Below are 25646 nucleotides of genomic sequence, written 5' to 3' on the forward strand. Positions count from 1 at the left end.
CTTGCGTTGCTGTTTTGAGCCACTAAACCATCTTCTATTCTGAGCCACTCTTGTCAACTATGTGACTTATTCAAACTTAGTTCTGCAGTTACATCAGTAAATAATTATTTACTTCAGTGGGTAAGGAAAACTCTTGTTTATTTTTTTTCAGTCACACATTTACTGCAGTGTGCACTGTTCACTCAAACCTTTTTTAAAATCAGAAATATGTATTTTGTTCCAATAGCCCCCTGACCTTGCAACAGCAGTTCCCTGTGAGGAATGACAAGGAGAGCTGCTGGTAAATATAAAAAATGCCACTGTCACTTGCCCTTGAGAAAATGGAGAATAGCGTATGGCAGCTACAGACCTCTAATGGCTGAAGAAGCAAGCTGGGAACAAAAGTGTCTTTTTGGTACAGAGTGAAATTTGCATTGTTAGTTCTTTTGAGAGGTTGAAACTGAGCCAAATGCCTCACTACTAAATTCAATTCTTTCAAAGGCTAATAAGCTTCATAACCTCATGCTGATGAGTGGTGTTGAACAAAATTTCAGAAGTGCTTTGAGGCTTATTTACATCCTCTTCACTAATAAGCAAGATTCCCTGTGGTTCATCTAGTTACCAAGACACAGTGGTACAGCTCCCTGCTGGAAGCACGTCTGTTATTTACCCAGTCTGTAATTTGCCTTACATGCACCCTCTGTGTACTTGTGCTCTCTCTCCCTCACTTGCCTGCTCTCTGAAAGACTATATATGGTAAGGCCAAAGCTGCATTTTAAATAATTTGGCCCAATTCCATTAGCTGGTGCCTGAGTCCAGATAAACAGTGAATTTAGAACATTTACAGCAATAAACAGTTTTACTATGTCTATCACAGACCAGCACGAGATAGGATTTCCATGCTTGCAGTCAAAACCCTGCAGTTTTGGTGGCAAAGTGTTAAATCAAATTAGCGACAGTTAACTCGGATGCTTCTGAGTGCAGCTGAACTTCATATATCAATCTAATTACCCACCTCAGTCATATTACTATAAACCTAGGAATAGTGTAAATTGCAAACACATGCAGGTTAATGTAAGAGTGCTGTAGAGAATTTTGAGCAATGTATGTCAAAAGCTCCTCTCATAAAAATTACAATTGCAAGAAATAAATTAACAGCCAGTTTGCTTGGCCCTTGTCCCAGAGACACCTAATAATCCCAGGTGCAAAGGTCAGGCACTGCCCCTTTAACACTCCCCTGACTTGCCTGTACACAAAGTACTTACAGGTTGATGGAGTTATTTGAGAAAGATGGAAGGGGGCATTCTGGCCTCTTGCCTCATTTTGCATTTTATGCCACCTTCCTGGACACCAAAAAAGTGTTGCCTTGGCCTGCAGCTGAACTGAAAAGTCCTGAGGGATTAGGTCAAAAAATTTTGAGCTTTGGAGCTTTAGGCCCCTCCCAGAGGTTTGAATTTAAATTAGTGAGGGCAGAGAGACACTAGGCCTCAGATTTTCTAGGCTGTAATGCTTGTGCTATTGGGCCCTTTAATTGGCATAGAACAGGAAATGGATGTAACTCCTGGGGCTGGATAGCCACAGTGTGCTTCTGGTGTGCTCTACAGGTTTAGCATCCAGATAGGGAGGGGGAACTTGTTTATCTCTTTAAAAATATATTATATCTTGAAGTGGGATTGATAGCTATTTATTTCAGTATAGGCAAAGCTTTCCTCTTGGTATATAGACACATGATTTAGTTTTAATTGTAAAGCATAATTTTTTTGTGGGAAATGGTAATGGAAATATATGGCTGAACCCACAGTCCCACTGCCAGGTGGTAATGAGCTCCCTTATGCTATGGTGTCCCTATGTTAATTATTTTGTTTTATTCATTCATGGGATGTGGGCATCACTGGCTAGGCCAGCATTTATTGCCCATCCCTAGTTGCCCTTGAGAGGGTGGCAGTGAGCTGCCTTCATGAACTGCTGCAATCCATGTGGTGTAGGTACACTCATAGTGCTGCTAGGAAGGGAGTTCCAGGATTTTGACCCAGCGACAGTGAAGGAACGGTGATATATTTCCAAGTCAGGATGGTGAGTGACTTTGGGGGGGGAAGTTCCAGGTGGTGGTGTTCCCATCTATCTGCTGCCCTTGTCCATCTAGATGGTAGTGGTTGTGGGTTTGGAAGGTGCTGTATAAGGAGCCTTGGTGAATTCCTGCAGTTCATTTTGTAGATGGTACATGCTGCTGCTACAGTGTGTGGATGCTGGAGGGAGTGAAGGTTTGTGGATGGGATACCAATCAAGTGGGCTGCTTTGTCCTGGACAGTGTCAAGCTTCTTGAGTATTGTTGGAGCTGCACTCATCCAGGCAAGTGGAGAGTATTCCATCACACTCCTGACTTGTGCTTTGTAGATGGTGGACAGGCTTTGGGGAATCAGGAGGTGAGTTACTCTCTGCAGAATTCCCAGCCTCTGACCTGCTCTTGTAGCCACAATATTTATATGGCTAGTCCAGTTCAGTTTCTGGTCAATGGTAACGCCCAGGATGTTGATAGTAGGAGATTCAGTGATGGTAATGCCACTGAATATCATGGGGCGATGGTTAGATTCTCTCTTGTTGGAGGCGGTCATTGCCTGACACTTGTGTGGCACGAATGTTACTTGCCACTTGTTAGCCCAAGCCTGGATATTGTCCAGGTCTTGCTGCATTTGGACATGGACTGCTTCAGTGTCTGAGGAGTCACGAATGGTACAATCATCAGTGAACATCCCGACTTCTGGCCTTATGATGGAAGGAAAATTACTGATGAAGCAGCTGAAGAAGGTTGAGCCAAGGACTCCTGCAGTGATGTCCTGGAGCTGAGGTGATTGACCTCCAACAACAACAACCATGATATGATACTATAATGGATTTTGATTTAGTCCTCACTGGGGACAAGTAAGGAAGTCCAGGTCCCGAGTGCCCTTTCTATGGACAACATTTTTTAAATGGAGGAGGCCTACTTGTGACAGGCCACTTGGTGGACAGCTTCAAGTTCATATACAACTAACAGTGGCAGAAAGTAGAATCAGGGTTGGTTACTTTCAACAGCCTTTTGTCTCGACATCCGACCAATCTGCATGATATTGACAGTATGCAGTTTAGAAGGCAACAAAGTCCATTAAATATTTAATCAAATAATTCTTTGGTACTACAATGGAACCTCTTTTAATGTATTAAAAATGATGAATTTTTCCGTAGAACATTTATTCCTGAATTTATGTCAGGGGTACTACTTTACTATTAATCTCCAAATGTCTACGCACACACACTGCAGTTTGTTCCCTCCAGCCATTTCAGATTATAACTAATCATTAGTCAAAGCATTTTACAGGCAGCCCTTTGAAAGGGTGAGCCACTTCCCTGCCCTTTCCCATACCCTTTAATATTTTTCTTTTTTCAAAAATATTCTCACTTCCCTTTCAAATGCTATTGGGGATTTTGCTTCCTCCATGGTTTCTGGGAGAGAATTCCATGTCCTAGTAACCCGCTCCATCAGAGAAAAAAAATTCTAACTTCTCCCTGCACTCACTTGATGATCTGAAGTTATGCCTTTTAGTTACTGGCCGGGATTTTCTGGCTCCACTGTGGTGGGACCGGCTGCCGGGGATGTGGCGGGACAGCCAAAAGTCCATTGACTTTTGGCGGGACTGGAAGATCCCGGAAGCAGGCGGGGCTGGAAAATCCCAACCACTGACTCATTTACCAACGGAGCCAGCGTGGATGATAGTGCCAATTGCTGATAGCAAATTAGCACGTTTACATCTCACCTGGCTTTCTTATCCAATGTAAAAAGAAAATCAGGCATGTGCTGTCAGTTCCTTTTATGCTACTGCTGAAGATCAATTTTATGTAACTTACCCGAATGAAGAGCCTTACCTGAATATGTCCCTTATCGGGCTTTCTCCTCCCGGCTCCAGCACTGTCATGGAGAGGCGTGTGGGACAGGTAGGTTGATGAGGATGGAGTCAAGTGTATGTTGGTTAATTTGCCACCTGACATAAACCCAATCTGGCAGCTTGCTTCTTCAGACTTCGACCAGTTGAAGGCAGTCTAGATTGTGGATGTTGAAGTTCCAACATTCTGTGCCCTTGCTTCCTTCAGTATTTCCTCCAAACGATGTTCAATGAGGGAGAAGTAGTGAATTCTCAGCTAAGAGCAAGGGGAATGGAGGATTGTTGATAATGAGGAGCAGGTGGCTTCCTCAATCTTGCTTGGCCTGGAGCCATAGTATAAAATGGGGTCTGGAGTCAATGTTGAGAACTTTATGCGTCAAGTCCAATTAGGCCTCCAATACTTGTGGGTCTGTCCTGTGCTGGAACAGGACATGCAGATGGATGGTGCTGGAGAATCTTAGATATTGACTAAAAACAAAAAAACTGTGGATGCTGGAAATCCAAAACAAAAACAGAATTACCTGGAAAAATTCAGCAGGTCTGGCAGCATCTGTCGAAGGGTCATGAGGACTCGAAACGTCAACTCTTTTCTTCTCCGCCGATGCTGCCAGACCTGCTGAGTTTTTCTTAGATATTGACTGATAGATGTAAATGCTGTACATGCAGCTATTGATGTTGCTTCAGTAGTTTATGGGAAACTCTCTCAACTTGAACAGATGCTAGTGAAGAGGAAGTTGCAAAGCTGACTGGGTTAAGATGGCCTGGGTTTTGCCCTGATCTGTGCCTGGGTCATTGCCAATAGGTCTGCCCGATATTTCGCTTGTGGTCGTGTTCCACAGCGAACATTTCAGTACTGGGGGCAGAGTGGGGTGGGTGGGGGGGGTTGGGGAGAGGGGTGTATTAAAGGTCAACACTGGAGTCTTGACCAGGTAAGGGTGGCATGCCCCTTTGTCTGATGGACATTTGTCAGTCAGTTTGTGTGATATTTCCATGGTCTCTACAACTCAGGATTTTATCCCTTCTTATGCTCATAACCTTCAATTTCACTCTGTGCTCTACTTGATATAATATATTAAACTAAGTGCTAACCATTCAGTTCAGTACTGTTCATGATGGGTGACAGCTGCCTCCCTGAATGCAGTCTCCATTTAATGCTATGATCTGCTTTTAGACTGAGAATGATTAGGCATCACCGCCACCTTGGATTCTGGAACAGGCACAGCTCCTGGAATAGCCACAAGATAAAACTTCTTTATGGCCATAAGGGAAGCTGATACCTTTTCCCACTCTAATTTTCTCCATTCTCCCCTCCCAAAGCTGCTGACTCTTTACTTGACTATTGTTTTATAGCCGCAAGCCACATCCCCAACACCTGATCCATAAAGACCATCATTCATGCATGATTCTTGACAGCAAGTGTTGATAGGCTAGTTGCCTGTGGAGTGCATCACAGCTGGGCCTAATCCTGTTCTCACTGAATATTAACACAGGAACATTTCCAGCAGGGTTGGCTCAAAGACAGCTTGGCTGATTTTTCTTTGCACTTATTGCAGTCAGTTGTGACATCTGTATTGCCACCCTAGCTGAGACAAGATTTCATCAGACAGAGGATCGAACCTATGTCCTTCCTGAGCTGTGTGGTTGAGAGATTAATTCAGCTTTGATCCAAGGTCAGTTTATAACCAAGTTGGTACGACTAGGGGCAGAGATGCTTCAGTCCATTGCAGATGCACAAAGACAACTGAAGAGCTTTCCAAAGAATCTTACTGTAACAATGATTTAAAGAAGACAAGGCTGTATGCTCCCTCCTTCTTGAGCATATTTATAAAATAATGGGATTTTACATTTGCAAATCAGGACTGCTGCCATCACATGCACAGGTAAAATCCGGAGTGATGACATAGGGTTGCAAACCTGATGTTAACACACTGGTTTTCCACAATACAGTCGGCAGGCAGGCACCAAAATCAGCAAGCCCGCCCAACCTGCCATTTTGAAAAAAGTCATGGGCAATTGAGCTTGTTAACAAGCCAACTGATCTGAATATTACAAGCTCACCATCTGAGGTGAAAAAATGGGAAGGAGGGGAGGGTACATCATTTGGGGGGTGGGGGCTGGTCATGGGGTAGTGGGGGTATTTATGGCGGGGGGGTGTTAGTTGGGGGGCTACAGTGGGGAGCTGAGGGGGTCAGTAATATAGTTACCCAGGAGTTAGAAGCAGTTTTAATCCTTCTAACTTTTTCTGGATATCTATTCTGCCAAGAGAGTCAGAACCATCCAAAGTCTCCAATTTAAATTGGAGTATCGGGTGGCTCCCGGTGCAGGGTAATTGCTCATCGGAAGTTCAAACTTCATGGGAGATTCCCATGCAGTCTTTGTGTGGGAACTTCCAGGAGGTCCCCAAGTGCATCTTCTGGGATATCTCTGGGGTATGATGCCCCGGAGATCAGAAGTTCTAGGCCAATGTGAAATATACTTTTTCAGGGCCTCATGGCCTGGTTGAAGCGCATGGCCCATGCTTCACTCAGTTCAGTCCAAAAATGACAATCTGGGTCCTACCTACTTTGGATAACTCTGATCAGCATTACAAATGGATCCAATGCCTGACTGCCTGGGCCGCTCCAGTTGCCCAGCAATAGGGCCAGGGGAAATGTCGTGGTTGTCAAAGTTACAGCTGCAACGCAGCAGGAGTTTATTGCTCACCATTTTTAGGCATTGCTCCCATGTTCCTGCCAGGCAAGGGGCCTGAGAATTCACCTGTTGATCTCTGGCGTGTGCTTTTTCTTCTTTCGTCAAATCTTCAGCCTCACCGATTGCTGCCACAAAGGGTGGGATTATGATAGACTGCCTCTTCTCCTTACCGCAGCAATGTGGTGGAAATTAGCAACTCCAAACGGTGGCTGGAGGTAGGTGTGGAACTGAATCTGAGTTCCTAGATATCCTTTGAAATGGTAGAGTAGGCTTGTTATCTTCCCACATCATCACAAAATAAGCACTATTTAAACAGCTGCTGTGTCAAACAGAAAAGCTGAATAAATAGTGGTGTTCCTGCCAGCATTAGGAACACACAGCTCTTGCAGTCACCAGGGTGTGCTCAGTATTTGGCTTGCCCACCTCACATCCATGGACATGGGGTAATCAACATTGAGGTGTACACCATCGTAGATCACTTTAGCTGCTGCAGAAGTAGAATAGGTCACTGTATTTTTTTAACTGATAAGAGTTGTAGCTATTTGGCACTGCACTCACCACCTGCCTGGCTGGATTTCAAAACACATAGTTACAGTGATCTCATCTGTAAGAGGGATGGAGAGATTAGTATGGCATTTCCTGCTGAAGGGCATTCTTCACATTTAGTGCCCTGGCTTCCCATGGCTCATTTAGGCTAGACAAATAAACAAGTCATGCTGGGCCATGTGCCAGAATGTTAATGTCTCCATTCAAGTTACCTGAACAACCTTGAGCTTCAGGAGACTTGTTCAATCCATATAAGTGATTTGATTTTAAGCATGGGATGTGTCTATAATCTCACACACCAATCCAAGCAGCCCAGGCTTGGGTCACCAACCTGCCCTCCTTTCCACTCATCATAGGGAGCTCAGATTGGAGGCTTCTCAATTTTCTACTGCAATCCAGCCCATACTATCCAACACAAGGTACTGAGGGCTGAAATACATAATAGAGAACAGGAGGATTTAAGCTTGGTAGGGATCCTGAGAGGAGATTCAGCAGGGGGAGATGCACAGCCAAGATAATAAAAGAGAGCAAGTGAACCTGGAAGGAATAGAAATTATAGGCCAGTTAAGGCACAAGGGAGCTTGGCAAGGTTGGATGGTATTTATTTTAATGCAAGGAGTCTGATGAATAAGGCAGATGAGTTGAGAGCACAAATTAACACATGGAAGTATGAGTAATTGCTGTCACAGAGACATTGTTGAGAGAGGGGCAGATTGGCAGCTCAATATTCCAGGATATAGGGTCTTCAGGCAAGACAGGGAAGGAGGTAAAAGAGGAGGCGCTATCATAATATTGATCAAGGAATCAATTATAGCAGTAAGGAGGGATGCCATCTTAGAAGACTCCTCAAATGAAGCCATATGGGTGGAACCCAAAAACAAAAAAGGAGCAATCACATTGCTGGCAATGTACAATATGCCCCCAAATAGAGAGAAATAGGAGAGAAAATGTGTAGGCAAATTTCAGAGAAGTGTAAAAATAATAGGATAGTAATAGTGGGGGATTTCAACTTCCCCAACATTAACTGGGTTAGTCATAGTGTGATAGGTTTAGAGAGAGCAGAATTCTTAAAATGCATCCAGGAGAGCTTTTTAAGCCAGTACGTAGAAGGTCCTACAGGAGACAGGGCATTCCTGGACTTAATTTTAGGGAATGAAGCCAGGCAAGTGGTTGAGGTATCAGTGGGGGAGCATTTTGAAAATAGTGATCATAACTCTGTTAGATTCAAGGTTGTTCTAAATTGAGGGAAGGCTGATTTTAATAAGATTAGATATGATTTGGCCAGAGTAGACTGGGAGCAGCTACTTTTAGGTAAGACAGAGCAGTGGGATTCATTCAAGAAGGAAGTAGGGAGAGTACAGGGCCAACATATTCCAGTAAAGACAAAGGGTGGGACCAACAAATCCAGGGAATTCTGGATGTCGAGAGATATACAGGATTGGATAAAGAGAAAAAGAGAGGTTTATGGCAGATACCCAGGGCTCAAAATGGCAGAAGCCTTAGAGGAGTATAGAATGTGTAGGGGGAACTTAAAACAGAAATTAGGAGAGCAAAAAGGGGGCATGAGAAAACATTGGCAGGTAAAATATACGAAAATCCAAAGTTATTTTACAAGTACATTAAGAGTAAGAGGATAACTAGGGAAAGAGTAGGGCCCATTAAGGGCCATAGTGGTAATTTGTGTGTGGAGCTGGAGGACATAGGTGGGGTTCTAAATGAATACCTTGTGTCGGTGTTCACAAGTGAGATGGATGATATGGATATGGAAATCAGGCAGAAGGACTGTGAAATAATTAAATAAATTAGCATAGAAAGGGAGGAAGTTCTAAGTGGTCTGGCAGGCTTAAAAGAAGATAAATCTCCAGGCCCGAATGAGATGTATCCCAGGCTTTTGAGTGAGGCAAGGGAGGAGATAGCAGGGCACTGGCAATCATTTTCAATACCTCTGTGGCCACAGGAGAGATGCCAGAGGACTGGAGGACAGCCAATGTGGTATCATTATTTAAGAAGGGAGGAAGGGATAAACCAGGAAACTACAGGCCAGTCAGTCTAACCTCAGTGGTGGGGAAACTATTGGAAGGAATTCTGAAGGATAGAATTAATCTACACTTGGACAGTCAGCATGGTTTTGTTAAGGGGGTCATGTCTGGCCAATTTGATTGAATTTTTCGAAGAGGTGACCCGGTGTGTGGATGAGGGCAATGCATGTGACGTAGTCTATTTGGACTTCAGCAAGGCTTTTGATAAGGTCCCGCATGAGAGACTAATAATGAAGGTAAGAGCCCATGAGATCCAAGGCAATTTGGCAAATTGGATCCCGAATTGGCTGTGTGGCAGGAGGCAGAGGGTGATGGTTGAGGGGTGTTTTTGTGACTGGATGCCTGTGTCCAGTGGGATTCCACAGGGATCGGTCTTTGGTCCCTTGCTGTTTGTTGTATATATAAACGATTTAGACTTGAATGTAGGAGGGTTGATCAGGAAGCTCGCAGATGACATGAAAATTGGTGGGGGATAGCCTTAGATTACAGGAGGATATAGATGGGCTGGTGAGATGGGCTGATCAGTGGCAAATGGAATTTAATCCAGATAAGTGTGAGTGATGCACTTGAGCAGGACAAACAAAGTACGGGAATACATAATGAATGGTAGGACCCTGGGAAGTATCGAGGATCAAAGAGACCTTGGTGTGCATGTCCACCAGTCCCTTAAGGTAGCGGGACAGGTAGATAAGGTGGTTAAGAAGGCATATGGGATACTTGCCTTTATTAGCAGAAGCATAGAATATAAGAGCAGGGAGGTTATGCTGGAACTGTATGAAATGCTGGTTAGGCCACAGTTAGAGTATTGCGTGCAGTTCTAGAATCCGCATTATAGATAGGAAGGATGTGATTGCACTAGAGAGAGTGCAGAGGAGATTTACCAGGATGTTGCCTGGGCTGGAGAGTTTTAGTTATGAAAAGAGATTGGATAGACTGGGGTTATTTTCCCTGGAGCAGAGGAGATTGAGGGGCTACATGATTGGGGTATATTATATGGGGCATAGATAGGGTGTAGGAGGTTTGATCATTAATTCGCGGATGACGTGAAAATTGGTGGGGTGGTAAATAGTGAGGAGGATAGCCTTATCCCCCTTGGTGGAGGAGTCAATAACCAGGGGGCATAGATTTAAGTTAAGGGGCAGGAGGTTTAGAGGGGATGTGAGGAGGAATTTTTTCACCCAGAGGGTGGTGGGAATTTGGAACTCATTGCCTGAAAGGGTGGTAGAGGCAGAAACCCTCATAACATTGAAGAAGTATTTGGATGTGCACTTGCGATGCCATGGCATACAAGGCTATGGGCCTAGTGCTGGAAAATGGGATTAATAATTAGGTACTTGTTTGACTGGTGCAGACTCAATGGGCAGAAGGGCCTGTTTTCTGTGCTGTAGACCTCTATGTCTCTGCAGAGTGAGAATGCTGGTTGGTAGTGTTACAATTCCATGTATGCTGATGATGTGTAGCAGTGCAACCAAGGGACACGAGGCACATTCCCGAAGGAAAGGGGAGGGAAGAGAAAACTGAACTTCTCTAAATCCTTATTGGTTTACAGTGTGACACTGGTGGGGTTAGGGGTGGGGGAAGGGGGATTTTAACCTGCCCTAGTGGGAATGAGGCAGGGATTCTCTTAAATTGGAACACAACTTACTGCCCCATTGAAATCTCACTGACCACCATTTCAGTTGCTGACAGCAGTTTAGTGGCTCAGGCGCCTGCCAAAAGAAGATAGAAGCCTCAAATTTATCCAAATCATTATCCCATTACATCATCCGACATGATTGTAACTCAGGCCTGAGTGAGGCAATCACTGCAGCTTTCCTGCCAGGTGAAGGCAGGTCTGAAGCTGTCAGAAAGACAAAGGGGTCTTCCATAGTGGGAATCTTTCCTTTGTGGGGCGAGGGAGTGCAGAATGCTTATCTGGGTCTCAAAGATAGTCAAGGTCTCCCCTGCCCCTTCCTCCTCTCGTGACTTAAGGTGGCCCTTTCTATATGTGCCAGCTGGCTGCTTCTAACTGCCCTAATAAATGCACACATCCTGCCTGAAACTCGCTAGGAGGTAACATTGACCCCTAGTTGGCACCTAATGTACTCCCTCAGTCATTGATTCAGATGAAGCAGGCAGTTAATCATCAATATCTCAGTTTGTTGAAAGGAATATACTTGCAATGGTTAGGTCCTGCTGGGTTATACAGTACCACAATCTCTATCGGTATTGATGCTCTAAGAAACATAGTTTGATATTTTGAGAACATACAGACTGATCAATTGCAGCAGCTTTGCTAAGGGCTATGACATAGCTACTAGTCACAATGCTGTACATTCTGTTAATGAGCTGGAATACATAGAAGGCCACCCAGCACCCTATGTCACCCTAGGTTCTGTGGCTTCACAAGACATTCTGGCCAATTGCACATTAAAATCCAGGGTAATCTGCAGAGATAGGGGCATTCAGCGGAATATGTCAACTTTTGTCTGGTAACACTTCTGCGAAGAGCCTTGGGACATTTTAAAACATTAAAAGTGCTATATAAAGGCAAGTTGTTGTGCACCCAGGATGGGGGTGATTTGCTGACATTGGTGTCATTGGTGTTAGCAGTCAGGCCTTCCTTGGTACTAGCAGCATTTCTATCCTCTGAGCTCTGAGTTAGAGAATCAGACAGCTCCACATCCTCATGAAGATATTCTGAAATATTTACAAGATTTAAACACTCCAGATATTCAAGGTAAAACAGAAACGTCGAATGGTAACATCCTCTTGTATAAATGCTTGTTTGCTGTATCTTTAATTCAGAGTACATGGGATTTTAAATACAATTCAATTTATTTTTATCAGGAATTATAATACCAGTATGAGCAATGAGGTCTGCAGTAGTAGTTCATAGAATCATGATCCACTGAAACTACAGGGTGTCAGACACAATCTTTTAGGTGTTCTCTCCAGCTCTGTAGAGTATTTAAAGACCTCACTGACACTATTTTTGACTGAGAAAGGGCAAGTTACCAGTCATAAAAACAAAAAAACTGTGGATGCTGGAAATCCAAAACAAAAACAAAATTACCTGGAAAAACTCAGCAGGTCTGGCAGCATCGGCGGAGAAGAAAAAAGTTGATGTTTCGAGTCCTCATGTTGAAGGGTCATGAAGATTCGAAACGTCAACTCTTTTCTGCTGCCAGACCTGCTGAGTTTTTCCAAGTTACCAGTCATGCCCATCCCATTTTATGATTAGTGGTTATGTGTGTGCAGTTGAGGCTCGATTGGCTTTTTGTCCTTTACTGTGATTCTCTTCACATCTGCCAGCCCTGTTTCTTCTACCATTTATATAGCAGAAGTTACTGCACATAAATGAGTGCCAGGGCCAGTTAATAAGCTAAACTGATTAGGAGAAGGAGTATTTATGGAATGGAATAGGTGGAGAATGGGCGAGTTAATGACCAGATTTGATTGTGCCCCCAGTGGGACATATAGGCAAAAAAAACCCACATAGCACCAACACCATTTTTAATAACTATCAGGCTTTCATAAACAGCCCAGCACAATGAGATATATTTCTATGTAGGGTGGTACATGATAGCAGAACACATGTACTAATATACATACGAATCGGGAGCAGGGTAGGCCAATCGGTCCTGCAAGACTGCTCCGCCATTTGTTGGTCTGATTGGCCTCAACTCTACTCTCCTCTATTAGCTTTGACCCCCTTGTTAATCAAAAATCTATCTACTCAGCCTTAAAAATATTCAGTGACCCAGCCTCCATTGCTCTTTAGGGAAGAGAATTCCACAGACTCACAACCTTCTCACAATCAAGGGATATGGAGATAGCGCTGGAAAGTGGTGTTGAGGTAGATGATCAGCCATGATCTAATTGAATGGTGTAGCGAGGCTCAATGGGCTGAATGGCCTATTCCTGTTCCTTTGTTCCTATGTTCTGAGAGAACATTTTTCCCCCCATCTTAGTCTTAAATGGGAGACCTCTTATTTTTAACCCCTAGTTCTAGTATCTCCCACAAGGGGAAGCATTTTCTGGGCACTCACCATGTCAAGTCCCCTCAGGATTTTACATGTTTCAATAAGATCATCTCTCATTCTTCTAAACTCCAAAGGATACACACCTAACCTGTCCAACTTTTCCTCATAAGATAATCCCTTCAACCCAGGAATCAGTCGCATGAGTCTTCTCTGAACTTCTTCTGATGCAACTATATCCCCTCTTAAGCAAGGAGACCAAAACTGTATAGGGTACTCCAGATGTGGTCTCACCAAGGCCCTGTACAATTATGAGAAATCTTCCCTACTTTTATACTCAATTGCCCCTGCAATAAATGCCAACGTTCCATTTGCCTTCCTAATCACTTGCTGTCGCTGCATAGCAACTTTTTGTGATTCATGTACCAGGACATCCAGATACTTTTGTACTACTGAGGTCTGTGATCTCTCCATTTAAATAATATGCTGCTTTTCTATTCTTTCTGCCAAAGTGGATAAGTTCACATTTTCCCACATTATACTCCACCTGCCAAATTTTAACTTGTCTATGTTCTTCTACAGACTCCTTGGCCAGAATTTTTGGCTTAGTGAGCGGGGATGGGGCCCGCTCACCAAGACGTAAAATGTTGGGTGTGTGTCCCGATGTCACCGCGTGACATTTAGAGTTTCAGTTCGGCGGGCATGCAGCCGTCAAAGGCCTATTAAGGCCATTTAAAAACTAATTAAACTAATAAACTGAGCTGCCCGTTCAACCTTAAGGTTGAAGGGCAGGCGAAGAGCCCAGGCGGCCTTTGCATTTTTCATGGAACCTCATCCATGGGCGGGATGAGTGCCTCAGGGAGATTTCTGCACTCTTTTGCGTGCATGTACAGGCCTCGACTCAGGGAATCCACCCCTCTTCCCGCACAGGGAGCGCTCAGTGCTTCCAGGCGTGTGTCATGCTGGGCGGGCCTTAATTGGCCCGCCCACATAAAACGGCAGCATGGACCTGATCGGGGGCGCCGATCGGGTTTGTGCCTGCCCTGGCACAATCCCCGCTGATGGGGGAAAATTCTTCCCCTTATATCCTCTTCACAACCTACTCTCCCAACTATCTTAGTATCACCAGCAAATTTAACAACCATATGATCTATCCCTTCAACCAGTTCATTAAAAAGATTGTGAATGGTTAAGGCCTCCACACTGATCCCTGTGGCACTCCGCTAGTTAAAGCTTGCCAACTCAAAAATGACCCATTTATCCCTACTCCATGCCTGCTGTTGGCTAGCCAACCCTCCATCCATTCTAATATGTTTCCCCCTACAACATAAGCACTCACGTCACTGTAAGAACGGAAACCCACTGCAAGCAACAAAAATTGTAGAACTGTTGCAATTTTGGGGTTCAGCTTATAGAAAATGAACTTCACTAGCAGGTTCTGTTGGACGGTATGCAACAAATCCACCCTTGCCAGAGCACATCATTTCTCAGGCTATGAACATTTGTGCATGTTTACAAGAGGGAGACAATTAAGGGATGCAGAATGAAAAAAAAAACTTACAATCCTCAGCTAACTGTGTCTTGAGTGAGCACTACATACTCACAAAGAATATGGCATTACCAGGATCTTCCTCACTTCTTTCCTTATTTAACCTCATGCAGATTTCCTGATAACTTCCACTGAATATTTTTTACATTATTTCATTTTTTGAGGACCCAATTAGTGGATCAGAGTTGGAGAGAAGGGTTTTTTACTTTAACCTGAGACAGAGTTCCTACATCCTACTGGATTGGACACGAACTGTCGTGTGGACAAAACGTTACCCTCAACAGCAGTTTTCTTCAATTACAAAAAATTCTGCACTGATAGTGTTGTTTTGCAATTGACGCACCAGCCGATCGTTGCAATAAGAAGCTGGATTCAGTAAAGTAAGCCCAGGGTGATGGACAGTGCTCTTCTGAAATCCAAACTAAAATAACAGATTTAGAGTTATATAGCTCTGCTCTGCCTCCTTCAATTCCTATCTTTTGTAAAGTGGCTCTGATTTTTATTTTCTTTGATCTCTGGTTTCTTTTTGCTTGATCCCAGTCTTTTCTTTCATTATTCATTCCTTATTCATTTCAATATTTGATCTGTCTCAGCTTGGCTCTGGAGATCTGGTTACCTGAGTCGCAGACCAGGAGAGATGGCCTTTCAAAGCCACTAAGTCTATAATCATAGAGCGCACATGGCATCTCACTGATTAGAGCTTTTTGCCAACTCTGCTGTCTCACTTTCATCTGTGTTGCATATGCCAACATTCAAACAAAAACTATTATTTTAAATAAATTATATGGATTATTTTAACTCATTGGGAGCTCCTTTGCCTCCCCAATGGGGAAATGAAAGGATTTAACACCAGAAGGCCACTGGAAAACTACTTTAAAAACATTTAAAGTGAGACTGTCAACATTGTCATTTGACTTGCAAGCCACAAACCCTAGTGAAGTGAATTAGGCTTGCTTGGCAGCACTGAACTATAAAAAAACTCTGCGTTAGACATTGGTTTCTGAGCTTATGCAACTGTTGATTCACTCTCCAGCCATTTAGTAGACCAACAATGGTTTCACTGTCTTGTTTTATTAAGAATATTCAGCAATTTTATTTCTTGTGGCCTTGGAAAGAAAAATTCCATATATGCAGTGGAATTTCATTGCTAACATTTTGATTTGAACCAAAGGTGGAATAAGAATGTTCAGCTGGAGTATTTGTCTGATGCAGAGAGAATGATATGCACCTGTAATACAGAGGGCAAGACCCGAGCCAAATTATGTTCCAAGGCAGCAATATATTGTGTAACAGTGATATACCATTTTCAGACAGTTTCATAAACTGTGGAAATGCAGCTTGAATTTATTAATATCATTTTAATTCGAGTTGTGTTGCAGATTTGAAATTCACTCAATCTCTGGTGTTCCATATGACATGTTTTCTGATTTATTTCCAGGAAGCAATCAGCTTTTTAAATAATATAATGGAGTATGAATCATAGTGTATGATAAGACATGAAACATACAAAGATTGTGCTATATGCGTTCCTCTGTTGTGAAAGCCATAAGTTTATAATCCCCAGTGCAGAGAAATGGCCAGCCAAATTATATTTCCACAGCAAATAAAATTAAAATGTTTTGAAATGAGTGACAGTCTATACCACTCTTGGTCATTGTGTAGAAGCTCTGAATAGTTACATAACAGTTAAAGCAGACTATTAACTGGCTTGCCAAACCTTGTCCTGCTTGCCTACCTGTCTGTCTTTATATTGGAGTACAAGATACATGCTCCAGACACCCAACCACCAAAATCTGCAATCCATCGGAAACTGTATTTTTACCCCCCGCAGACTCCTCCAATCCATTTCCTCCCTCGGCCTCCACAGATTTCATCGGGAGGTAAGTTAGTGGGAGTTTAGGAGCCTGACCTACACTCTTTTGCTGACAGGGGTCATTCAAAATTTTTTTTTGGTTTCATGGGTGGGGTGTGGGGCACATGCAGACTCTAACATCAACAAGCAGAGCTGGGGGGCCTGCTTGTGTAAGAAATCCTTTCACACATTTCCATAACAGCTCCATAATCTACTTTGAAGCAGATTTGGCTTCTCTCGGTTTTTATTTTCTTCATCATCGTGAGCCTGTTTAAAAAAAGTTTTAAAGTAAAATGTTAGGGGACGGGGGATTGATACTGATTTAACAAACACCACAAAAACAAACAAAAGTACAAGCATTGTTCACCCTTTGGTAACATATACACTTTGAAAAAGGGCCCTTTGGATTTATGCTTGACGTCTTAACTTGCCTGTTTCCTCTGAGCACAGACTGTACAAGAATAATAAGAGGTGTAAATATCCAATACATGTGTAAATGATTTTTTCTGCTCTTTTATACCCACTGTCTCTCCAATTAACTGAGTTAAAAAAATAAATGGAGCAGCATGTTGGAGCACCAACATGCGACATTGAGGAGATTAAGACTTGCACCTCAAAGTCCTTGAGTTCACCGAGAGCTTAGCATTAGCTGCACTGCTGTAGTCAGGTGATTAGCAGAGGCCAAGTACTTCACAGGAAGTGACAGGAAGAGAACCTCAATGGTTGCAGTGTCTCCAGGAGAACCTGTATCCATGATAATACCCCTCCACCTCTGCCATTGACAAGAAAGTTTTGAGCCTTTACCATTGATGAAAGAAGTACCACAACTCTGCTATGGCTAAGAAGAGTATCAAGTATCCAAAAGATGCCTAGCAGCCACCTCATTGAGGCACTGGTTCTGATCTACTGTACAAGGTAGGTTGGAAATAGTGAAGGGAGAAAATTGCAAAAATAATGTATCAGCAAAAACTTACCCAAATAATTATAAAAGAATTCTTCCTGTTTTGAGGAAATGGGGCAAGAAGAATTATCATTCATCACGATGATTTTATCACCAGTTCACACCAGTGAACGCTCTTTCTAAAAGGGTTTTACATCACTGAAGATCCCTCAACATTGTACTCTTCATGTCAACAGCAGAGATGCTAATTCCTCTCATCAACAGCAGACATATGAGCCCCAATTTTAACTCAGAATGAGTGAGGTGCAGGCTGGGGTGGGAGGGAAACTCCCTCTGATACCTCATGTTAAACACTCAGCCCATTTTAATCTCTGGGCCTCATTTACATTTCTTTGCATTGTCCCTGCCCAATCTGGGGCCGAATGGCACAAGAACCAGAGGGAGGGAGTGGGAAATTGGCAGGGGCTGACATTGCCTAAGCCAAAGGACCAATCTCCAGCAGGATAAGTGAGGAGGGAGTGACAGGCTGAATGCAGCCTGAGAGGGTGAAGGGAATGTCATGGGGGAGAGAAGAGTCAGGGTTTCCTTGATGGGTCACAGGAAGCACACCCAGGCACAGGAAACCTTTTTTTAAAAAAAAGTAAAAATGATCAGCGTTGTGCGGTTCTCCAGAAGCCAGGAGTCAAAATTGTGCCATGGTGCTGATGACATAATCCGGTTGTGACATTCTCATTTTAATTTGGTTTCCATTCTTCCAGATTAAGTTAAAATGGTGGGGAGCAGGAAGGTGGCACAAAACCCCTCCTCCCTGCCTGCAGAGTTTACATTGGACACAGGAGGTCAGAATATGTTGTGTGGCATTTTCTAATCACCTGCAGGCACTGTAGACCTATCATTTATACGACTCTCATAAATGATCTGACCTCTGGAGATGCAACAGCCTTGGAGATACACATTTTCAGGTGTCTCATCCGCTGCTGTTGACAATAAAAACAACTTGCATTTATATAAAGCCTTTAATATAGAAAGAAAATCTCAAGGAGTTTCACAGAAATCTAGAGCCTACATTTTTACTTAATTAATTCTGTGGGTTTCACTGGAAAAGTTGGCTTTGATTGTCCATCCCTAGTTGTCCTGAGAAGGTCACCACGAGCCTCCTTCTGTCCTGAAGAGGAATTCCCAGATTTGAGATATGTTGCTGAAGATGCTTGGCAAGTTACTGCAGTGCATCCTGTAGATAGGAGACATGGCAGCCATGGTGCGCCTGTGAGTGGAGGAGGGTGGATATTGAAACTAAAATTGTGAGGAGGGACTGTTACTAGGGATAGCCTGTTGCACAAAGATCTATGATTCTATCTGAGCCACAAAGTAAAACCATCAGAGAGTGTGTTTCTCATCAGAAAAAAATCTACAAATTAGGGTCTTGTACATTCCCGAATCAATGATGGGAATAAGCTTCTGTGTTTTGCCACATTTATAACTGTGCATTTTCATTTACCTCAGTGCTAGGGATGGTGAGATTTAGTAACCCATTTAAAACTATATCCAATGACTTGCAGCAGCTATTGGAATAGCAACATGGAGTCACTGGGTGAAAGGGTGCAGGTTTCCTTCAAGTTCCTATTCTCAAATTTTGTTTTTGCCATGGAAAATTGAATACAGGTCAGCTGCTTCTCCACAGTTAGAAATGGAGAAAAAAAAGCCTCAATACAAGTCCCAAGGCTCCTCTGGAGGACAAAATTAGTGGAAGCTTGTGAGCAGCTCACATGAGTTTATCAGTTGTATGACAAGAGGAAGCCAAACAGGATGAGAAAGAAAATACTGCAATTTAACATTTTTGAAATAATGGACTTTCTTGATCACTGGAAAAGGAAGAAAAACTTGAATTAATACAATGCTTTGCATAGCCTCAGAACCAGTGACTCACTTCTAAAATTGAATCACTTTGTAAGCGAATATACCTGCCAGTTTGCAAACAACAAGATCCCAGAGACTGCAAATGGAATGAATTATCAGTAAATATTATTGCAGGGGTGTTCAAGGAAGGAATGTTGGTCAGATACCAAGAGAACTCCCTGCTGTTCTTCAAGTAGGGCCAAAGATCTGGAACATCTGCCTCAACCACCGGAACAGACAGATTAACTAATAGTCTTCCTGCATTTCTAACAACAAAGAGGAGACTTAAGCATTGGCAATCTTAACTTTCCTATATCATATCATGTCAGAATCACTTTTGTATTTTGGAAGTTAAGTAGCTCTTAACCCTGCGGCTGATTCTTCTGAACTTCGGAGCATGAACTGTTTGTTGTTTCAATTGAAACTAAATTTCAATACCCGTCCCATCCTCTCCCTCCTCTTGGACAGTCAATTGATATTTACTAAATTCAAAACAAAAACAAAAATACCTGGAAAAACTCAGGTCTGGCAGCATCTGCGGAGAGGAGCACAGTAAATGTTTCGAGTCCGTATGACTGTTCAACAGAACTTGTGCTTTTATCTTTTTACTAAATTCAGGTTTGGATCCTCTCTTTATTGATTTAGATATCTGTGCCTTTCCTATTCTGTTTCATACCAAGTCAAAAGTCTACAGTAAATATTATGTAGTTGGATAGCCAACCTTACAGGAAAATGGTGGTGAAGCATTTCAGAAAAATACTACTTTCTATTTTTTTTAAACTGCTCCAGTACATAGTACAGTGCTGTATCTGACTGTTCAATTCTTACTGAAGCATATTTGCTTGCTTTCTAAAGCTTTTAATTCTACACAGAGCAGGAAAGAGGTGTGCAATTATATTGTCGACATGAGGTCATTGAGCCAATTAGAGAAATTGTTTGTATATTGAGCATAATTGTTCCAGAACATTCCACTCTACAGAGTTCCAATGTGCAAGTGAGGAAATCCTTTAACCCTGAACCATGTTAAAGAGAAATTTTACCTGTTTGATGCTGATTGTTAGGATGGCTGCTTTTGGGTAGTAAACACTTAAGAAGATAATCACCTCTATCATGCAGCTGTGAAGTTGTTGAGGTTTTAAACAAAAGTGATAACCTCGAATGTTGTATATTAAGCTGATACAAGAGAAATTGCACAACACATAAGCAGATAAGGAACAGTAAAGTTAATCTTTTTGCTTTAAGTCTAACATCAGTCTATTCAGGAGTACGTTTTACTAAGCTTCACAAAGAACCATCTGGGATTGAATGGTTAAAATTTTACAATACAGTTATAATTTATCTAAGGAAACTACAGCTTCAAGGCTGGTTATAAAACGGGAAAAAGCAATAAAGATAAAATATTATATTGAAAAAGAAAAAAGTGACGAAAGACACAAGTTTAAGTTGACCTTGACTACAGAAAGTTGCCAAGCGATGCTAGTGCATGGTTAAAAAAAAGTTATTCTTGTTAAAATTATATTTTTCTGAAATTACCTTTGGTGCAATCACTCTCCACTCCAACACTCACTGCTGCATTACCCCCGCAATTAATAAGAGATGCTCCTTACCTATGTCAGAGTTGCAGAAAGCGTCTTGGGGATGGTTTGGCATGCAACTGCATGCCTCCGTTAGCTCATTGAGTTGCATGCTGCTCAAAGCCAGCAGCAGGCTCAAAGCTGCTGTGATAGAAATCGCCATTCTCTCTGAAAAAGCTTTTTTTTGAGAATGAGATCCTTTGATAAATCAGGAGTTTGAGGAATCAAACAAAAATAAGGAAAACTATCTATACTATTTTGTTCTAATGTTTCTGGGAATAGCTTAGGGATGTCTGTTCTTGTTCTTTCTCTCTCTCTCTCTTCCTCTCTTCCCTGCTGAATGAGAGAACATAACTGCCTACCATGTATTAGACAAGTGACATAATAGCTTTGCCCACCCACTCGATGTAGCAGCCAATTAACAAGTAGCAGATGGCTGTGATGTCGAAAATGGAGTGAGTGACAGGAGTAGGAATCTGGGCTGGAGAAGGAGATATTAACGATACAGAATAAACAGCTGCCTTGTTAGGAACTAAGGAGGGGAAAAAATTATCCATCATCAGTGAAAGGGAAAGATCTGTTGGAAGCCAGGTCCAAAGAAAGAGAAGAATGTATTAATTATTAAACTAAAAAGTTAATTAGTTAAACATAAATATCCTGGTACTGAAAGCAGCCTTGACATTGTTCTTCCATCTATCGCACCAGCCCACCCACACACCCCTACTTTTTTTAGTTCAACTGATTGTCATTAACCTGAGGAATTTGGGACAGCATTGTTCACACATGACAAAGATGAAGAGAACAAGAGGGCGGGTGGGGAGCATTCCATTCCTCTTTCACTATGTGTCACCCAGCAAGTTAACAATGATCAGAAGGAATGAGATTAAATATTTGCAAATTGAGGAGTGGGTGCTAATTAACCCCTGCAGAGACATCTTTTTTACAGAAAGCAGAGTGTTAAGAGTAAAAGCAAAATACTGCAGATGCTGGAAATCTGAAACAAAAACAAAAGTTGCTGGAAAAACTCAGCGGGTCTGACAGCATCTGTGGAGAGAAAGACAGAGTTAACATTTTGAGTCCGTATGACTCTTCTTCAGAACTAAAGAGAAATAAAAATGTGAAATATGTACTGTTTAAGTGGGGGGGGGGGGAACAGGTGAAGCTGGATAGAGGGCCAGTGATAGTTGGAGGCAAAGGCGAGATTGCAAAAGATGTCATAAACAAAAGGTCAAAGGGGTGTTGATGGGGGTGATACTGGCTAAAGGAGGTACTAATGGTGACATTGAGAGTAGAAAGTAGAATAAGCAATGAATAATTATCAGCTCCTGGTTTGCAGCTGCAGGGCTTCTCCCTCCCGGGAACAGGCCCAGATTAACGGCCACCATCCTGGGTCAGCGACTGGAGGATGGTTCACATCAGAGTATGGGAGAGGGGGGACAATAAATAAGATGTTACGCTTTGGGCTCAAATCAATGAGGACTCTGATTTGTGGGAAGGAAGGAAACCCTGGGGAGTGGACAGGGAGGATTCAGAAACACCCGCTGAAGGCCCCAAACCCCCAATTAGAACCTGCAGGTCTCCTCTACATTGGAGAGACCAAACGCAGACTGGGTGACTGCTTTGCGGAACACCTTCAGTTTGTCTGCAAGCATGAGCCAGACCTCCCTGTCGCTTGCCATTTCAACACATCACCCTGCTCTCATGCTCCCATGTCCGTCCTTGGCCTGCTGCAGTGTTCCAGTGAAGCTCAACGCAAACTGGAGGACAGCACCTCATCTTCCAACTAGGCACTTTACAGCCTTCTGGACTGAATATTGAGTTCAACAATTTCAGATCATGAACTCTCTCCTCCATCCCCGCCCCCCCCCCACCACTTTTCGATCCCCCTTTTTCCAATAATTTATAATTTTTTTTGCACTATATTTTTTTCTTTTTCCTCCTATTTTAAAATTTATTTCGATCTATTGTTTTATCTCCACCTTTTAGCCCATTTCGATCCCTTCCCCCCACCCCACCTGCACAAGGGCCATCTGCCATTAGCTTCCTTCCCTTAATGTCCCCATTAGCACATTCTTTAGATAATATCACCACCGTCAACACCCCTTTGTCCATTTGTCTATGACATCTTTGGCAGTCTCTTCTTGGCCTCCACCTATCACTGGCCCCCTATCAAGCTCTCCTGTCCCACCCTCTTCTACTAGCTTATATTGCAACTCATTTCTATATGTCTTAGTTCTGATGAAGGGTCATAAGGACTCGAGACGTCAACTGTATCCCTCTCCGCAGACGCTGTCAGACCTGCTGAGTTTTTCCGGGTATTTTTGTTTTTGAGCAAGTGACAGATGGCCCTAGTGGGGGAGGGGACGGTGTGGGAAAAAAGATCGAAATAGGCTAAAAGGTGGGGAGCTTTATCGACAACTTTCTTAGTTTGTTTTGAATGTTTGGTGGGTGATGGGGAGTAAAGTGATCCCTGAGGAAAAGTAGGCATGCACAAGTTTCCTGAGGCTAATGCATTAAGACAGTCTGTTTCCCGCTGGTGTGTCATTGTCCACAAAGTCTATGCACATCATCCATCTGTGACTAAATTTCCTCAGACCAGTTTTCTCCACAGCATCGATTGAATATAGTGGGCCCACACACCCTAACCTTGCCAGTTTCTTTCTGCTTTTGGTAACAAATTGCAGAAATTTCACACACATACTAATATCACACACATCGTCATTGCTGATGTGATGGAATGTTGCTTACTTTACAGTAGATTATAGTGTTGCCCACATTCAGTTTTGCAAATATGTATTTTTCAAACATATGCATGTTTATAATGGTACCATTATAATTATACAATACTATTGTTTACTGGTTGTTTGGCCATGGTGTTGTACATGGAGAGTCAAGGCCAAGTATGATCATATGAGGCAGGGTTAAAGGGAGGGGGCTAATTGGACTGGGACACTCAGACTTAACCCATCCTGAAGTTGTACATTCTGCCCTTATTTTTATAATTCCATAATAAGCTTGTAATCTGCATTTATAATAGAAATGGCAAGAACAACTTGTTATGCTGTGTTTACATTCTTCTGGCAGAGCTGGTATTGCACTGCCTCTACTGGGAAAGGGCAAAATTACAGATTACAAAATTTCAAAAGGACAAGTTTACATGAGCAAGCTTCCATGATAAATGTGCACATAGCGTGAAATAATTTCAACAATGAATGTGTACAGAGATAAAATCCCTACCATTAAGAAATTTCATATGGCAATACAATAAGTTTGGGGGGTTTTCTGTTTTATTATAGGATTTCTGATGTTACTAGGATAACAAGATGATAGTGATCATCGTTGTCACGTGAACTCTGCTCGAAGGCAAGTCTTTTGCTTATCTCTCTATCCTGTGCCAGCCTTATTATTTGCCAATAACTTCCTTCAATTTTCAAGCTATCCAGCCTAGATATTCTCTTACATAAAAGCAAAATACAGTGGATGCTGGAGATTTGAAATAAAAACAGTGTGCTGGAAAAACTCATCAGGTCTGGCAGCACCTGTGGGGAGAGAAACAGAGTTAACATTTTGAGTCCACTATGACTCTTCGGAACTTTGGATATTCTCATTGAAATCTTCCCTCCGTTACGGCTCTTACCCAGTCTCTCTGCCTTTTCCTAATTACAGTTAACAAATTTCTTTGCCTATTCATTCTCTTCAGCACTTCATCATTTTTTCTGTTCAGCTGATCCTATCCATTCTCCTCCAAATCCACATTTAAAAATTATTTAGCAAGTCGGTCTCCTGCTTCCGTAAAGTCCGCATCTCACATCCATACAAATACTCCAAATCAAGCTCTTTACAAGTTGCTTCTAGTGTTATTTATTCAGCTATCCTGTTAGTAACCATCTCTACCAAATATGGCCTTTTCCATTGCTATCATTGTTTTTCTTTCTTTGTTGCATCTTCCATCTGCAGATATTATGCTACCCGTATACTTGAATTCTAGTTCTCTTCTTTCCGTGAACATATGAATACTTCTTGGTGATTTAGAGTTATGCATCATTTTGGTTTTGCCAATGTTCACTTCCATTCCAAAGTTCATGCCTGCTGTTACTAGTCTATCTAACAGTTCCTATAAATCTCTCCTCCTTCTGTGCTTGCTACAAGTGCTTCGTCATTTGCTAACTTAACTGATGCTATTATTCAGCCCAATCTTAATGCCAGTTTCTGTCTTCAAACGTTCCTTAGCTCATTGCTCCTGCATAGGCATTGAAGAGGACTAGTGATAAACAACACCTGTGTCAAAGTCCTCTTCCAATTATGCATGGTTCCAACTCCTTGGTGGTTAGACTCACTGTTGCTATTTATCATGCAAGTACAGGCATGTCATATTATGAACTTTCGGTCAATACTTGTAAAAATTGGACACAAACAAGCTGCTAAGATGGCTGCCACAGATCATGTGACTTCTGGCATTTGGGCTACAGGGTCTGGTGAACACCTAATTAAATATGGACATAAGTGAGGGTACCTCACAGCCACTTGTGGAATTCACACACCTCATTGTTTAAGGATGCGCCAACACCTAAACACTATGGCATTTCCAGACTGTCTGTTTCCATGTTTTGTATGACAAAATGGAAGATCAAGACTCAACAACCAATATCAACTTCCCATTGTATCACGATGGTCTCCCCCACACAAACTAGACTATGAGGGCCTCAGAAGTTAGTCCAGTGGTCATGTGATTGAAGCTGG

The 25646-nt window shown here is 42.5% G+C and overlaps 2 protein-coding genes across 2 annotated transcripts in view; one reads left to right on the top strand and one right to left on the bottom strand.

Annotated features, from left to right (window-relative positions):
• LOC121293147 (metalloproteinase inhibitor 3) overlaps window positions 1-21283 on the bottom strand; it is a 40699-nt gene extending 19416 nt beyond the window's left edge. The window contains exon 1 of the mRNA XM_041215895.1: window positions 20940-21283. Within this exon, the coding sequence (XP_041071829.1) occupies window positions 20940-21069 (130 nt within the window). The 5' untranslated portion in view covers window positions 21070-21283. The remainder of the gene's footprint in view (window positions 1-20939) is intronic.
• Window positions 1-25646, top strand: part of LOC121293146 (synapsin-3-like) — a 998055-nt gene that overhangs the window by 631306 nt on the left and 341103 nt on the right. The window lies entirely within an intron of this gene.

Source organism: Carcharodon carcharias, chromosome 21, assembly GCF_017639515.1.
Source record: "Carcharodon carcharias isolate sCarCar2 chromosome 21, sCarCar2.pri, whole genome shotgun sequence".
In the NCBI taxonomy this organism is placed as follows: Eukaryota; Metazoa; Chordata; class Chondrichthyes; order Lamniformes; family Lamnidae; genus Carcharodon; species Carcharodon carcharias.